Consider the following 16411-nt stretch of genomic DNA (forward strand, 5'->3'; position numbering starts at 1 on the left):
AACCCAGGTCTCCTGCATTGTAGGTAGAATCTTTACCATCTGAGCCACCAGGAGACTAGCTTGGTGAGCCCAAATTGTAATAATATATCCTTATGAAGAGGAAAGGAGAAGGACATTTGACACAGACGAAGGAGGGCGGTATTATGACTGAAGCAAGTTGCTATGCTGCTGGTTTGGATGATGGACGAATGTATCACAAGGCAAGGACTATAAGAATGCAACTCTAGATGTAGAAAAGGCAACTTAAGTAATCTCCCCTAGTGAAAGCCTGCCAAATGGACAGTGGCCTTGCTAAAACCTTGGTTTGGACCCAGTAATGTTGATTTTGTACTTGACCTCTGGGGCTAAAACAGAATGAATGTGTATTATTTTAAGCCACTAGGTTCATGTTAATTTGTTATAGCTGCTGTAAGAAAATAACCCAGGGACCTTTCAAGATAATCTAGTACAGTGGCTTCAAACAATCCTCAGAAGAACTTCTTTCAGCTCTGCTTCACCTCAAGCTAAAGAAAAAGCCCAGAAGTGTGTAAAGATGTTCCCTTAACTCACTCGACCTGAGAATATAAACAAAACACCAAACAGGTTCTAACTCCCATCAGCGCTTCTTGTTCCACACTGCACTGTGCATGTGTGCTCAGCTGTGTCCACCTCTTTGTGACCCCATGGACGGTAGCCCACCAGGCTCCTCTATCCATGGAATTTTCTAGGCAAGCATCCTGCACTAGAGCTGGAAACATAGACTGGAAATAAACAATGGAGGGATAAATAAAGTCATATTTATAGAAAGTTTAAAAGAGTGACTGGCTTGTACGTGATCATAACATTATAATGTGTACTTCATTTGCAGAGAGTATCTCTGGAAGGATACACAGAAATGTAAAAACAGCAATGTCTTCTGGGTAGAATGAGACACGAGCATGGGAGAGAAATTGACTTTTTACCATATTTCATCATGTGCACATACTATCAATCCAGGCGGCTCAATGGTAATGTATCCGCTTGTGAATACATGTCCCATCCTACAGCTGAACCAAACTTCTTTTTGTCACATATCGAAGTTGAGAACACTTCATTTTTCTTGAGAGAGATGATGTGAGTATTCACGGGTGGGACAGCCACCATGTTTCTGTTTTTTATCTTCTCTGGTTGAGTGAGTTAAAGGGAATATCTTTGCACATTTCTGGGCTTTTTCTTTAGCTTGAGTTGAAGCAGAGCTGATACACATACAATATGTGTGTTTGTGTATACATATATATTTCCCCTTAAATGGTGAGCAGGATTGAATAGAGCCATCTTTCCCTGTTTAAGATTAGGATTTCTATCTCCTCCATGTGGAGATATAAAACTAACTCAGAATCTCAAAGAAATCAATTATACCAAATTTCGATTGTAAAGGATAAGTCAAAATTCCATTTCAGTCTAATGTCTATATCCAACAACTACCTAGTCATCTCCACAGGGATCCCTTCAGAGTACATTTTTATATAAGACAATCAGGACTCTAAAATTAAGATTTTTTAAAAACAATGCGTTAATATTGGCAAATCAGATCAGAAAATTCAGTTAGAATTCACAGCCTGTTTATTAATTGCAAATTAACCAGCTTTGGTTTCTTTCCTGAGGATAAGATAAGTTACAAGACTAGAATCTTTGAATGATCTATTCCCCAGCTTCCCTCTGTGCCTTGCTCAGTCGCTCAGTCATGCCCAACTCTTTGCAACCCCAAGGACTGTAGCTTGCTAAGCTCCTTCCTCTGTGTGCCTTATATTCAGACAATAAATGTATCACCCTATTCACCTAGCTGTAGCAACCACCTGGGATCCATCTTCTAGAAAAATTACCCTTGGACTAATGGAACTCAGATCCCATCTGTTATTATTCTTGGATTAAGTAAATTATACTCAGCTCTTGCCATTCCCTGATATGGTGAGGACACCCCTCATCCAGTTATAATATCCCACAGGTGAATTTTTGTTTTCTCCTGTCCGTTTTAAATAAGTCCAAAACGAAACTGATGTTGCTCCTAATTTCCTAGATTGCTGGTGGTCTGTTGTAGGTGGCCTGAGAATGATAGGGTGAATCTCTGCAATTGAAGAAAACAAGCCCAGATCTATGTGGATCTAGGACATCTGTCATTTGTGATGCCAAATGAGTTGACAATCACAATCTAGCAGTTAGAGGCTCAGACTGCAAGTGGGAAGAAACACCGTGGCTATCCCACTCTTGAATACCTTCATTATTTCTCTCAAGAAGAAAGAAGTGTTCTAAGCCTAGAAATATCACAATAAAAGATAGATTTAGCTATAGACTGGAACCAGAGATGAACGTGAAACAAGTGTCTGTGGCCTAAGTGCTTGCATTTGGTGTTGGTTTGAGAGAGTTTAAAACTGACTCCCAGGATCACTAGAGAGAGAAAGAGAGAGAGAGAGAGCGCCCATTGAGGCTGAGAACGGTCCTCAACTGAATGTTCACTGGCAGACAATATTGATCCACTCCCCAGTTTTCATACTGCTTCATGCCCCACACCAGAACAGGATGTGAGGGCTCTTACTATTACTGCAGCCTTAAAAGTATAGGGAGAATGTGATACTGGAAATAGGATTCTGTCTTCCCCTGATTTGTAACTCAGCGTCTTCCCAACCTCTAGAAGCCCTTATACTTCCAGAACTCATAGTTTGAAAAAATTCCACAGAAAGTTTTCACAGCCCTCAAGGAAATGATTTTCCATTGGAGGAAACAATGCTAGCAGCCGACGCCCTGATGCCTGCTCAAGCCAGCATCCTGAAGAATGATCAGCCAGTGAAGGAGAACTGAGGGATCCCTGGTTCTCAGATAATAGGGGATAAGGGCACAAAACCTGCGTTCAGTTGCAACACAGAAGGAACTGAGGTTTTCTTGCAGCACAGAAGTTTATTATGAAGGGGGCTGGGCCAGTTTGTATTTACATGCTGGAATCCTGCAGCCTTGAGTCCAGGTTGAAGTGAGGAAGAGGCTACTCTGCTGGGCACAGGTGATGTCATCCCAGGAACATACTTAGCCCTCTCTCCTGGGTCCCTGTTGCCAGACTGTGGTCTGGAACTATCAGATAGACTCCACTTCTGTTTCTTGGGCCTGAGCTGGAGGGATGATATCTTTAAGGATTTCATCGTAATAGGGGCTAAATACCTGCTGATTGTGACGCATCAGATTGAAAAACTTCCAGCCCAGTTTTGTCAACTCTCCCTTGATGAGAATAAGGCCAACAGGGAAGTCTAGCAGAGACTCCTGCATCCCACGAACCAAACAGCCTTTGAGAAACAAGTGGATCCGCTGATCTGTGTGCAAGAAAAAAGTTAAAAGGGAAAGATCAAAGAGATTTCAGAAGAAATTCACAATGCCCTTGCACTCCCTGTTCGCCAACGTTTAAATTAACACATTTTCACTGACCTACTCACTCATTCAGGTAAAACATGTTAATGAGATTTTCTTTTCTTTTCTTTTGGAAGAAGGAATGCTATAAAGCTTCTAAAAGCAATGCATTATTGAAAGATGTCGAGCCAGTAAGTTTCTGGCTGTTTATAATGTTATGGGGTGCTAAGTGAGCTCCCGACGTGTGTGACCTAACAAGAGGATCCTAGACATTGTATGTGAAATTCTAAGGGCACACATTGCAGCCAGTGTACCAACTCTGGGTCCATACAACCATATCAGACTTTGTCAAGATGTAAAAATTAGAAGCAAGGTGGTCGAGCTCACTGCTTCCATTCTTGCAGGGAATATATCCTTCAGCCTAAATTAGCATCAGTTCCTTAGAGGGAAGTAGGGACCATCATGGTAACTTAAAGCATGGGCTAGAGAAAGGGTTTCCCATCACAGGTCTTGGGTTATAGTTAGAGAATGACCAGGAATCACTCAGCACTAGCACCTGCAAGTTACACATCCTAGCTGACCTTAAAACCATATGTTCACTCTTCAAACTGAAAGAGTTTGTCCAATTTGTTTGGACAAATTTATTTCAATTTATTTCAATTCTGCACATTATATATAAGGAAACTAAAGCCAAAGGACTTTCCCAACAATCATTCCATTTCTGAAGGTCTTCACAACTGACTTCCAAGCTTCAGTCCACCTTGTTACCTTCCACATTCTTGCTACCCCTTCCCTTGCCACCCCTTCCCAGCCCCACCACCACAGGAGGACTCTTACCAATGATGTTACGAACACGGTTCTCTTTCTTGGCGATGTTCTGAAGTTGGCCTCTAAGAGAGGCTTTCTTTTCACTACTCAGGGCAGTTAGGCCCATGTCTTTGAGGCGTTCATGGATTTTCTGAGACACTTGTTCACTCACACTCACCATAGCTTCTTCAGGCCTAGATGATGAAGGACAGAAAGCAGAGTGGCCTTGGCATAGGGGCAAAGCTCAGAGAGTCCAACACCAGAAGCCAGGCCCACTTACAAAAGAATTCCAGCTCTCCACCACTAACAGAGGACCCAGCATTTCAAATCATTTCATTGTTACCCTCAAGATGTCAACTATTTCACACACATTAATTCGTACATATTAACTAATTCATACTATTCTCCACTTTAAATGAAACAAATTGGACAAGGGTTCAGTTCCATTCTTGGATCTACTCAGTATTCTTTAGTCCCATAAACTTTATTCAAATTCTGTTTTAAGATTTCTTAAGCATTTTCCATAGTTGTCTTCCCTACTTCGCCAGTTAACTTGTAAATATATTGAGATCTGAACTTCCAGTTCTTCTTTTTACTTCAGCTGGGGTGCCCTGCATGAAGCAAATTATGGATACATATTGACCAAGGGATCAACTTCTGGATATACACACATAAATCCAGTGTCACTTATTTAAGTATATAATGACTCATTTTTAGCAAACACAGTACTGAATCATTCATAGCAAACTAGTTTCCACACTCACCTCCTTGGAAATATGTTTTGTTTCCATCACAAACTTTAATACAATTTATCAAAAGACACCGATGACCTTTGAAGATGATGCCCAAGGTCTTTTGTGTGGTTTATGATAAAGAATAAGGCAGTAATACATTAACTGCCTAAGTTCCAAAACCAATAAACTATTTTCAACTCTCAGAAAGATCTAGGAAATTTGTTGTTGCTCATGTTGCATAGTCGCTAAGTCATGTCTGACTCTTTTGCAACCCCATGGACTGTAGCCTGCCAGGCTCATCTATCCATGGAATTCTCCAGGCAAAAACACTAGACTGGGTTGCCATTTCTTACTCCAGGGGATCTTCCTGACCCAAGGTTCAAATCTGGGTCTCCTGCATTGGCAGGCAGATTTTTTACCACTGAGTCACCAGGAAAGCCTCTATGAAGTTTACCTGGAGTTAAATTCGTCTGTCAGGGCCTTGGTTATGTGTTTCAGTTTATTCACAAATTCAGTCGAACTGAATAAAGCACTACCAGAGAAACTTCTGGCCACTAGCAAGACTGAGGCCAGAATGCCCAACTGCTTCAACTGGGACTCCATGTCTTGCAGCCGGATTTTATCCATTAGCAGAGTCTGGTGAGACAGGGAAAAGCAAGCTGTCCGAAAAGTGTTTTAGTAAAGGTATCAAATACAAAACAAAAAGGCAATGTTCTTATATATGTTCCTACCTCGGGAAACTCTTTACTGTCAAGATCCCAGAGAAGAAGGTTCAGGTAACCCTGGTATAGCACCACTGTGGAACTGGGAAGTTGTGGATTGTCCACTGCCCAATTTGAAGATGAATGGGCCATGCTGGAGGAGCTGGGAGAGTCAGGAGAACTTGAAGGTGGTGTAGTGAGGTCTAGAGCTGTTTTGGTTAGCCATTTTGTGGTGCAATCAAGGAGATCTATGACATAGAAGGGAATATGTAAATATCTTCTAACAGCAAGGCTTGAAAAGTAAGGTTTGAGGATATATTCTTCCTCAATAAATAAGTGATTTTGTACATCTTTTCTCGTAGAGCAATGTTCCTTCTTCCTACCCCATGCCTTCGCCCGTCCAATAGGGAGAAGCTATCTATTAAAAAACAACAACAACAACAACAACAAAAAAACAGAAAGTACCCTATCACTATAAGAAATAAGACCCAAAGTCAAATCTCCCCCTCTCCTGTCCTTAAATTTTGAACATACTGGGTTGCTTGTTGAGGAGTTCCTGGAATTTAGTTCGTTCATACTGGATAGAGTGTTCCTTCAGGTAGGGTCGGAGGCTCTGTATAGTATAGTTCACCATGTCCATTTTCATCAGGCCCAGAACATGGAAGATGCCCCTGTCAATGGAGGAAAAATCAAATGCTTACACTCTGAAAGGTAATCTAGTGGAGTGAGGTGGAACTGAAGCCAAGAGTCCTAAAATCACAGTATCATAGAGTAAAAAATGGCCTTAAAAACCACAGTCCTACTTCAATTTGCAAATACAGACATTGCAGCCAGGGACCCAAGGCCACAGAGTGAGTTGTTATCAGAGCTAGGAACAGATACATCTTCTGATCTTTTAGTTACCAGCCTAGAGTTCTTTCCACTGTAGGTACTCCACCTCAGAAAAACGATTAAAATTCTAACTCCCTGTGGGTAGTCGGGATGATGGTGGTTGAATTTCTAACTCATTTGGCTTATTACTTTACCTCTGGTTCTTGGTTCTTCTATCTGTGAAACAGGGATCATTCTCATTCTTGTTCCCCCACAGGGTTTGAGTTAGGATACATAAGAAATTATCTGCGAAAGTGCTGTTTGAAATATCCCAAAGAAACAGTTACTGTACTCTAGTGTCTAGACAAGAATATTGGAGTGGGTTGCCATTTCCTTCTCCACAGGATCATCCCGACCCAGGCATCGAACCCTCTTCTCTTGCATCTCCTACACTGGCAGCGGGATTCTTTACCACTAGTGTCACCTGGGAAGCCAGTGTCTTAACAGCATCATTTCTCAGAAAGTGTCCGAATGATCTGGAGATCAGCAAAAGGGTTCTGAGAATCCATCCTTTGAAAATAAAAGCCAATAAACCACAGAGGAACAGCAGAGATATTAGTTCGTTCTTCAGTATAGAAGAGCTAGGCAAGCCAGGGGCTATAACCCAGTATCTGGCCCACAGTTTTCTGGTACAGTGTCTAAGACAGGATACTACATCTAGTGTTCAGGAACAGTACATCTAGTTTCTCACCTCAGTAACTGTACAGGATCTGTTATGCTCTCTAGTTTTCGCGCTGCTTCATCTCGGACTGGTGCACACAGCAGGGTCATCAAATTAAGAATGTAGTTGGGGAGATGAGGGACATCCAGGGCCCCATGCTCTGCTTCCTGCTTGAGGAGATCTATGTCCAGAGCTTCTTCAATCTCATCTCTTAGGCTGTTCTGGCGTGGTAATAGCAGTGATAGCAATATCTGCCCAGAAAAGAAAATCAATGGAGCCAAATTATTTAGAACTCCAAACACTCTTTGATGAACAATCTCCTTAAGGCAAAGGCATGCCAGCCTATGTCTATTGGGCCTCCAGAAACTAGGTTTCCCAACTGCATATACAGAATATTATTTCTCTCTGTTTAGGAGCCAGTTATAATTTAAGGCTTCATTGGGATTAGTAGTAATAGTAGTGCTGTACTATTTTCTTGGCAGAATGAGATAAAGATAGGAAGAAAAATACCTGTGACAAAAACAATTGCAGGATATAAAAAATATAAAAGACATACCATCACAAGGTAATGGGATATTCTTTTTATAAAACTTTTTAGTTTGTATTCGGGTAGCCAATTACCAATGTGATAGTTTCAGGAGAACAGTGAAGGGACTCAGCCATACATATACATGCATCCATTCTTCCCCTAACTCCCCTCACATTCAGGTAGCCACATAATATTGAGCAGAATTCCATGTGCTACAGCAGGTCCTTGGTTATCCATTTTAAATATAGCCTTGTGGGGGTGAGATAGTCTTAATAAAGGATAAGGACATCATTAGATTGTTTGACCACAAAGGGAAAAGATGAAATAGGCAGAGAAACCTTTAAGTGTCACTCGAAATAATCTTTTCACTCTAAAGTATAAGTTTCTTGTTGGCAAAGGCTCTCTTATGTATCTACGTGCTTCTGAAACACAGAAAACATAATGGGAGTTAAGCAAAAATCTGTTTAATTGAATGACATGCTGTGTTGTTACAGCAAGATCTCAACTTTCAAGCTTCATCTCATACAAATAAAATGGAAGTTTCTCCATATTATCTGTTCAAGTAGTGGAACATATGTAGAAATGAAACTTGTGCATGCATGCATGCTAAGTCATGTCCGACTCTTTGCTACCCTATGAACTGTAGCCCACCAGCCTCCTCTGTCCATGGGATTCTCCAGGCAAGAATACTGGAGTGGGTTGCCATGCCCTCCTCCAGGGCATATTCCCCACCCAGGGATCAAACTCGAGTCTCTTACGTCTCCTGCATTGGCAGGTGGGCTCTTTACCACTAGCATCACTTGGGAAGCCCCAAAATAATTCCTATTTATCAACAATTAAAAGGTCTGGGATTAAAAAAAAAAAAAAAAAAAAAGAGGACTTTCCTGTGGTCCAGTATTTAAGAATTCGCCTTGCAATACAGGGGACATGGGTTTGATCCCTGCTCAGAGAAACAAAGATCCCACATGCTGCAGGGCAACTAAGCCCACAAGATGCAAGTGCTGAGTCTGTGCATCACAACTAGAGAGAAGCCCATGCACCACAATGAAAGATACCCCATGCCACAACTAAGATTTAATATCCACAAATGGGAAGTTGGTTCCTCACCTCCTTAATTTCTTTTAGGAGTTCAAGTGCAGAAGTGAAGTCAGCTGGAGTACTTGATAGCTGGACTTTCAGATGGTCCCCAAAAGCCTTGTACATTGTCTCCATCATCCTGCGTTCCAGACTATAAGACGGTTAAATGAGCAACTTGCTCTTTACCCAGAGAGTTGATAAAGGATCCTAATCTCCTAAATCCCAAACATCATTTAAGATCATGAAAGACCATTATGTTGATAGGGAAGGAGCTATGTTTAGACTTTAGCAAAGTTGAATACACTGAGTTTAGTCTCAGATGCAAAGGCACTGATCAATTTCTCTCAGAAGGATTCCTCATGGTTCCAGAAAAGCTCTCCTTCTAGTAAGAAGAACCAAGAAGTTGCATTTGAGGCCCTGAGTTCTAGCCTTGGTTCTTCATCTGACTTAAATGTATGCCTTGGTTTTAATACCTGTAGACTTATACCTTTGAACTAGATGATCTTTTCCCTTCAGCCTTAAAATCCAAAAAAGGATTTTCCTTCTTGATAACACTTGAAAATCTTATGTGCACCTCCCACTCATTATCTTCCCTTCTCAAACCTGTGTCTTTTCAAACAAATCATAAAGTTTACATTTTTCCCATTAAAACTAGAATAGTAATGCATGCTTTTGTTGAAAATTTTACAAGCAATACAGAGGTAAATGAAAAAAGTCAAAGTTCCTTCCCCAACACACCAATCCCATTTGTGAGATGTCACCAACTGTTATTTATCTAATGCATAACAATTACTTCTTTTCATCCTTTTAATGCACTTGGTCCCCAAATTACAGAGATTTTGATTCCTAAATATGTCTGGAATCCATCTCCTCCTGCCATCATTTCCTACCTGGACTATTGCAATAGTCTAGTAAGGAGAAGGCAATGGCAACCCACTCCAGTACTCTTGCCTGGAAAATCCCATGGATGCAGGAGCCTGGAAGGCTGCAGTCCATGGGGTCGCTAAGAGTCAGACACGACTGAGTGGCTTCACTTTCACTTTTCGTTTTCATGCACTGGAGAAGGAAATGGCAACCCACTCCAGTGTTCTTGCCTGGAGAATCCCAGGGACGGGAGAGCCTGGTGGGCTGCCATCTATGGAGTCGCACAGATTTGGACACAACTGAAGCAACTTAGCAGCAGCAGCAGTAAAGGTATTCTGGCCCCCAATCAAAGTCTTACTGCAACAATGCCACATATTCTTGCTTAGACCAATGATATTTCTAAGAAAAAAAATCTGATCATAATGACATGATCATTTCCCTCAGCCACCTGGGAGAAGGCGATGGCAACCCACTCCTGTGTTCTTGCCTGGAGAATCCCAGGGACGGGGGAGCCTGGTGGGCTGCCCTCTATGGGGTCACACAGAGTTGGACACGACTGAAGAGACTTAGCAGCAGAACCTCCCTATCACCAGGAAGATTTTCTTGTTGTCATTGTTGTTTAGTAGTTAAGCTGTGTCCGAGTTCTTTGTGACCCCATGGACTATAGCCCTCCAGACCCTTCTATCCCTGGGATTTCCCAGGCAAGACTACTGGAGTGGGTTGCCATTTCCTCCTTCAGGGGGTCCTCTTGACCCAGGGATTGAACCTGGGTCTCCTGGATTGGCAGGTGGATTCTTTACTGCTGAGCCACCAGAGGAACACCAAAGTTGTTTAGTTGCTAAGTAGTGTCCTCATCTTTTTTTGTGACCCCATGGACTACAGCATGCAAGGCTTCTCTGACATTCTCTATCTCCTGGAGTTTGTTCATTGAGTCAGTGGTATTATCTAAACATCTCATCCTCTGCTGCCCCCTTCTTTTTTTTGCCTTCAATCTTTTCCAGCATCAGTGTCTTCTCCAATGAGTAGGCTCTTCATATCAGGTGGCCAAGTTACTGGAGCATCAGCCCTTCCAATGAATATTCAGGGTTGATTTCCATTAGGATTGACAGATTTGATCTCCTGCCAGTCCAAGGGACTCTCAAGAGCGTTCTCCAGAACCACAATTCGAAAGCATCAATTCCTTGGCACTCAGCCTTCTCTGTGTTCCACTTCTCACATCCGTACATGACTACTGGAAAAACCATGATTTTGACTGTATGGACCTTGGTTGGCAGAGTGATGTCTCTGCTTTTTAATATGCTGTCTAGGTTTGTCATAGCTTTCCTTCCAAGGGCAAGCATCTTTTACTTTCATGGCTTCAGTCACAGTCTGCAGTGATTTTGGAACCCTAGAAAATTAAATGTGTCACTGCTTCCGCTTTTTTCCCTTCTATTTACCATGAAGTGATGGGACTGGATGCCATGATCTTAGTTTTTCAAATGTTCAGTTTCAAGCCAGCTTTTTCACTCTCCTCTTTCACCTTCATCAAGAGGTTCTTTAGTTCCTCTTCCCTTTCTGTCTTTAGAGTGGTGTCATCTGTATATTGGAGGTTGTTGATATTTCTCCCAGCAATCTTGATTCCAGGTTGTGACTCATCCAGCACAGCATATCTCATGATGTGTTCTACATAAAAGTTAAATAAACAAGGTGAAAATATACAGCCTTGACATACTGCTCTCCCAATTTGGAACTAGTCAGTTGTTTCATGTCCAGTTCTAACTTTGACTCACAAAGGTCCAGTTCTAACCTTCTGATCATGTGAAATGAGTGCAGCTGTTTGGTAGTTGGAACATTCTTTGTCATTGCCCTTCTTTGAGATCGGAATGAAAACTGACCTTTTCCAGACCTGTAGCCACTGCTGAGTTTTCCAAATTTGCTGGCATATTGACTGCAGCACTTTAATAGCATCATCTTTTAGGATCTGAAATAGCTCAGCTGGAATTCCATCACCTCCACTAGCTTTGTTCATACTAATGCTTCCTAAGGCCCACTTGAATTCACACTCCAGGATATCTGGCTCTAATTGAGTGACCACATCATTGTGGTTTTCCAGATAATAAGACTTTTTTTTGCATAGTTTTTCTGTGCATTCTTGCCACCTCTTCTTAATGTCTTTTGCTTCTGTTAGATCTCTACTGTTCCTGTCCTTTATTGTGGCCATCCTTACATGAAATGTTCCCTTGATACCTTCAATTTTCTTTAAGAGATCGCTAGTCTTTCCCATTCTATTGTTTTCCTCTATTTCTTTGCATTATTCACTTAAGAAGACCTTCTTGTCTCTTCTTGCTATTCTCTGGAACTCTGCATTCAGTTGGGTATATCTTTCCCTTTCTCCCTTGGCTTTCTCTTCCTTCTTCAGCATTTGTAAAGTCTCCCCAGACAACCATTTTGCCATCTTGCATTTTTTTCTTTGGGGTGGTTTTGGTCCCTGTCTCCTATACAATTTTATGAACCCTAGACCACCTGAAAAGCACCTATTCATATCTAAAAACTCAACTCAACATTACCTCATCAGGAAGGTTTCCCAAACCCTCTTCGGCAGCTAAGCAGGAATAAGGAACTCCACATACTCGATGTGAGAGAACTTATCACTGCACAGGAACTATATACTATTTGACTATCTCACCTACAGAAGCTTCGTAATGGCAAAGCCAGCATCATACTCATCTATATGTCTCCAACATTTAACATTCAGCCTTCCACCTAGGACATGCTCAATAAATGTTTGTAGAATAAATATCTGACAATGAGATTTCTCTTAGGAATCCATAACTCTAATCAGTATCACTTTATAAGTCCAAAGATAAAAGCAGTCATTGATTACCTATAGATAATAGATAACCCTCAATTGTATTTCAGTAACTTCTCTGGTATACTTGCATTACTACACTAGAATAAGGCTGTTAATAACAAAACAATGAAGATTTATTTCTAAACAGTGAGTTGGCCAAAAAGTTCCTTTGGTTTTTAAATAAAAATACACATTTCTCATTTTCATCAACAACTTTATTGAACAACGTATTCTCCATTTTGTTCCACTACCTCTTCCATTTTCCAGACAATTTTATAATTTAATCTTCCCCAAATTTTTTATCTTTTTGAGCAAAGAACTAATCCAGGTTCCTTTTAAGTCTTTCAGGGCATTGAAACTTTTTCCATTCAAAGAATTTTGTAAAGACTGAAATACGTGGACATCTGAAGGTGCAATGTCTGGCGAATACACAGATGCATCAGAACTTTCTAGTCAAATTGTAACAGTTCTTGCCTGGTCATCAAAGAAACATGCAGTCTTGCACTATTCAGATGGAAGACGATGTGTTTTCTGTTGACTAATTTTGGATGCTTTTTGTTAAGTGTTGCTTTCAATTGGTCTAATTGGGAGCAGTACTTGTGATTAATTGTTTGGTTTTCTGGAAGGAGCTCATAATAGAGGACTCCTTTCCAATCCCACCATATATACAACATCACCTTCTTTGGATGCAGACCAGCCTTTGGTGTGGTTGGTGGTAGTTCATTTCAATTGCCCCATGATTTCTTCTAATCCACATTATTGTACAGTATCCACTTTTCATCATCTGTCACAATTTGTTTTAAAAATGGAACTTTTCTACCTTTCTTGAAAAAATAAACCACAATATGCCAAAATGTTGCTTTTTTCCTCCCATCTTCAATATTAAAATTGCTACACAAAAATTCAGCAATGTTGATAAGTTTTTTTTAAAATGCATGCTGATATGACAGCTGTCAAAATACAACCTAATAAAATTGAAGTGAAATTAAAGTCAACTAAATGCTACTAGAGCCACCTTACAGGAAAAACTGAACAAACTGGCCAGTTCAAGAGTATTATTCCCTCTGCTTCATTTCCCCACCCCTCATCACCACCACAATCCCTCAGCCACTTTAACAGATCTTCACTCTCCTTGTTTCCCTTTCTCCGCACCCCTGCCAGCAAAAAAATAAATCTAACTGAGGCTCCAGGGACAGTGAAGGCAGTGTTGGCAAACTAAGGGAAAAAAGTAAGAAGTGTAAAGAGCAAGAGACACTGACAGAGCAAGGTGCTTAAGTGATGGAATACCTGAAGTGGCAAAATAGAAGCCACTTTTAAAGCTGGGAAATTAGAATGTTATATGAAATATTGAGTCAAACAAAGAAATTTACTCATTTAACTATTAACAAACTACTACAAGTATTTATGGAGAAGGAAATGGCAACCCACTCCAGTGTTCTTGCCTGGAGAATCCCAGGGACGGAGGAGCCTGGAGGGGTGCCGTCTATCGGGTCGCACAGAGTCGGACACGACTGAAACGACTTAGCAGCAGCAGAAGTATTCAAATCATACTCCCTGAATGATTCATGTATGTATCGCAATATCAATACAATTAATAAGAACCAGGATAAAGTGTGATTTTAGAGGGGCAGTGTTTATTAATGGGTTTTGATCTTGGTTCACAGAATTTTTGTTAAGCCGATTATGAAGCAGAAATATTCCCTGAAAGCTCTTATCCCATGAAGAGTTGGCAATATCACTATTAGAAAAGAAATAATTTCATTTGTACTTGATCAATCTATAGATAGTTAAGAGAATAACTACTAGTAGCTACTTTCTCCAAAGCTGTCTAAGAAGATGTGGAATTCACTGTGTTTCACTGTTAAATGAGGTACCAAAATGAAAGTTCTGACAATAATTTCATTAATTTATTCCCTGCTTAGATAAAATTTTTCTGCTTTCAGTCTGTAAAACTAATAATTACACAGATTACTCCTCTGTTTTGTTTGTTGGTACCATTTAAGACATACTAAAACATTAACTGTATTAATAAAAGTGCTTCAAACCTGATCCAAAGTCATTTGTGCTGTGTACATATGCCAGGAGGAATGAAATGGAAAAAATAGAGTTGATACCTGTTGGGAGGTAATACACCGTCTTCCATGTAAAAATCTGGATTTACCACGATTTCATGAGCAATGCTAAGCTTAGAAATTTGGTTAACTGTCTCTATCAGATCCGTGACAGAAAGTACTTCAGGTCGGCTTGCTGGAAAAAGGCATAGAGATCAGTAAGCAGGGAACCCACACAAATAGAATTGCTTTTCATCAGAGATCCACTCAGCCAAATAACTTCCTCAAATTTAGATTTATCAAACAGATCTTGAACAGATTCACTCGATCATTACAGTATTTGAGGTTTTCTGAACTCTTTGCTGTTCAACAGCTCTAGCAACTTGCAGAGAAGTCAGATATGAGGAGAAGTTACCTTATGAAACACAAAAAGTAAAACTTATTTCAAAAACTTTTGCCTAAACTGTCAAAACAATAAATGAAATATAGCAAAGAAAAAGTGAATAAGTTGTGGTTTATAAAATAAACTTTTAGCTAGAATTTACTTTTTATACTTACTGTTTTATCTACAGATAAAAAAAAATATTTTTTATCTGCCATTGGTTGAAACTTCAGGTGCAGAGAGCCAACTATATGATGAACTTTAGAAAGTGGTTCCTAAATCCTTTTTCTACCTCTGATGAGAGAGGAAGAGACATAAAATGACAGTCTCCTTACAGATAACACCATAAGTACTAGTATATGGTTCTAAAGCTGAACCATTCTTAAAACATTGTTTCAAAATCTTGGGACTCCACAGACCAATAAAATTTCACACACAAAAAATGAGTGACAGTAATATACCAATTTTAATTTTTCCACATATGGGTGTTGTGACAAAAACCCCACCTTACCATAATCCAAATAATTATTCTGTGAAAAAAAATTATATTTTAACATCTCAAAAGGCAAAAAAGAAAATAGAACTCAGCAATCTTTAAGTTGCATCAATTTAACTTTACTTTTAAAACCTATGATATTTTTGCTTTACTTACGTCAAGATTGGTAAGAACTTTATCACACACTCTCATAGGAATTTAGGAACAACTTTCTGAGTTCATTATACAGTTGGTTCTCTGCACCTGAAGTTTCAACCCATGGCAGATAAAAAATATATATATATTTTTAAATTTCAGAAAATTCCAAATGGCAAAACTTGAATTTGCTCCATGCTGGTAACTATTTACATATAATTTATATTGAATTTGGTATTATAAGTAATCTAGAGATGATTTATATTATACAGGAAGATATAAGTAGGTTATATGCAAATACTACACCATTTTACATAAGGGACTTGTGCACTATGGATTTTGGTATCCTGAGGGACGAGGTGAGGAAGAGTCCTGGAACCAATCTCTTGTGGATACAGAGTGATTGTTGTACAGACTACTTAGTTACAGAGAGATAATAGTAAGCACACACAGTAGTTACGATTATTACTTGGTATATAAAATAAAACTATTTTCTCTCTCACTTTCAACACTGTTCCATAATTTGTTCAAAAAGAACTACTTATAACCAAAAATATAAGACTCATCTAAGAACCCTAAAACTTCACCAAGGAGATGGTCTACTGCAAATTTACTTCTCATTTAAAAATTTTTCAACAGAAGTTAGTATCATCAATCCATATCTCCTTTCCACTCTAACTAAAAAGCTACATATGTTGAAATATATAATTTATCCAATTCGTTAAGTCATTTATTTGAGAGACACTATGAATTAATAACTGTTCCACTCCGTTTACTAGCAGTGACCCTAAATGGCCACTAGAAAAACATACATGACTCAACTTAACAATATTGTGGCTTCCAACTATTTTTCTCATTTTTGTCTTCAAGAGTTTAGATCAAGTCACTACATTTGGACAGATCTTCAGATTTATGTTTGGTTGAAT

The 16411-nt window shown here is 39.7% G+C and overlaps 2 protein-coding genes across 6 annotated transcripts in view; one reads left to right on the forward strand and one right to left on the reverse strand.

Annotated features, from left to right (window-relative positions):
- The window catches only part of LOC102402115 (T-complex protein 11 X-linked protein 2), a 23244-nt gene continuing 6833 nt past the window's right edge, over nucleotides 1–16411 (reverse strand). For 4 of the 5 annotated variants that reach the window (XM_045164415.1, XM_045164417.1, XM_045164414.1 and 1 more), the window contains 8 exons: nucleotides 14536–14668; nucleotides 8758–8878; nucleotides 7152–7372; nucleotides 6125–6261; nucleotides 5621–5838; nucleotides 5344–5525; nucleotides 4186–4349; nucleotides 2–3314 (listed from right to left, as the gene is read on the reverse strand). In XM_045164415.1, coding sequence (XP_045020350.1) covers nucleotides 3082–3314; nucleotides 4186–4349; nucleotides 5344–5525; nucleotides 5621–5838; nucleotides 6125–6261; nucleotides 7152–7372; nucleotides 8758–8878; nucleotides 14536–14564 — 1305 coding nt within the window. In that variant the 5' untranslated portion in view covers nucleotides 14565–14668 and the 3' untranslated portion in view covers nucleotides 2–3081. Of the gene's footprint in view, nucleotides 3315–4185; nucleotides 4350–5343; nucleotides 5526–5620; nucleotides 5839–6124; nucleotides 6262–7151; nucleotides 7373–8757; nucleotides 8879–14535; nucleotides 14669–16411 lie in introns of those variants that run through there. The other variant, XM_025277546.3, reaches the window with a different exon arrangement.
- Nucleotides 14592–16411, forward strand: part of ARMCX5 (armadillo repeat containing X-linked 5) — a 22977-nt gene continuing 21157 nt past the window's right edge. Inside the window, 1 exon segment of the mRNA XM_025276845.3 lies at nucleotides 14592–14659. Within this exon segment, the coding sequence (XP_025132630.3) occupies nucleotides 14592–14659 (68 nt within the window).

Source organism: Bubalus bubalis, chromosome X, assembly GCF_019923935.1.
Source record: "Bubalus bubalis isolate 160015118507 breed Murrah chromosome X, NDDB_SH_1, whole genome shotgun sequence".
Classification (NCBI taxonomy): Eukaryota; Metazoa; Chordata; class Mammalia; order Artiodactyla; family Bovidae; genus Bubalus; species Bubalus bubalis.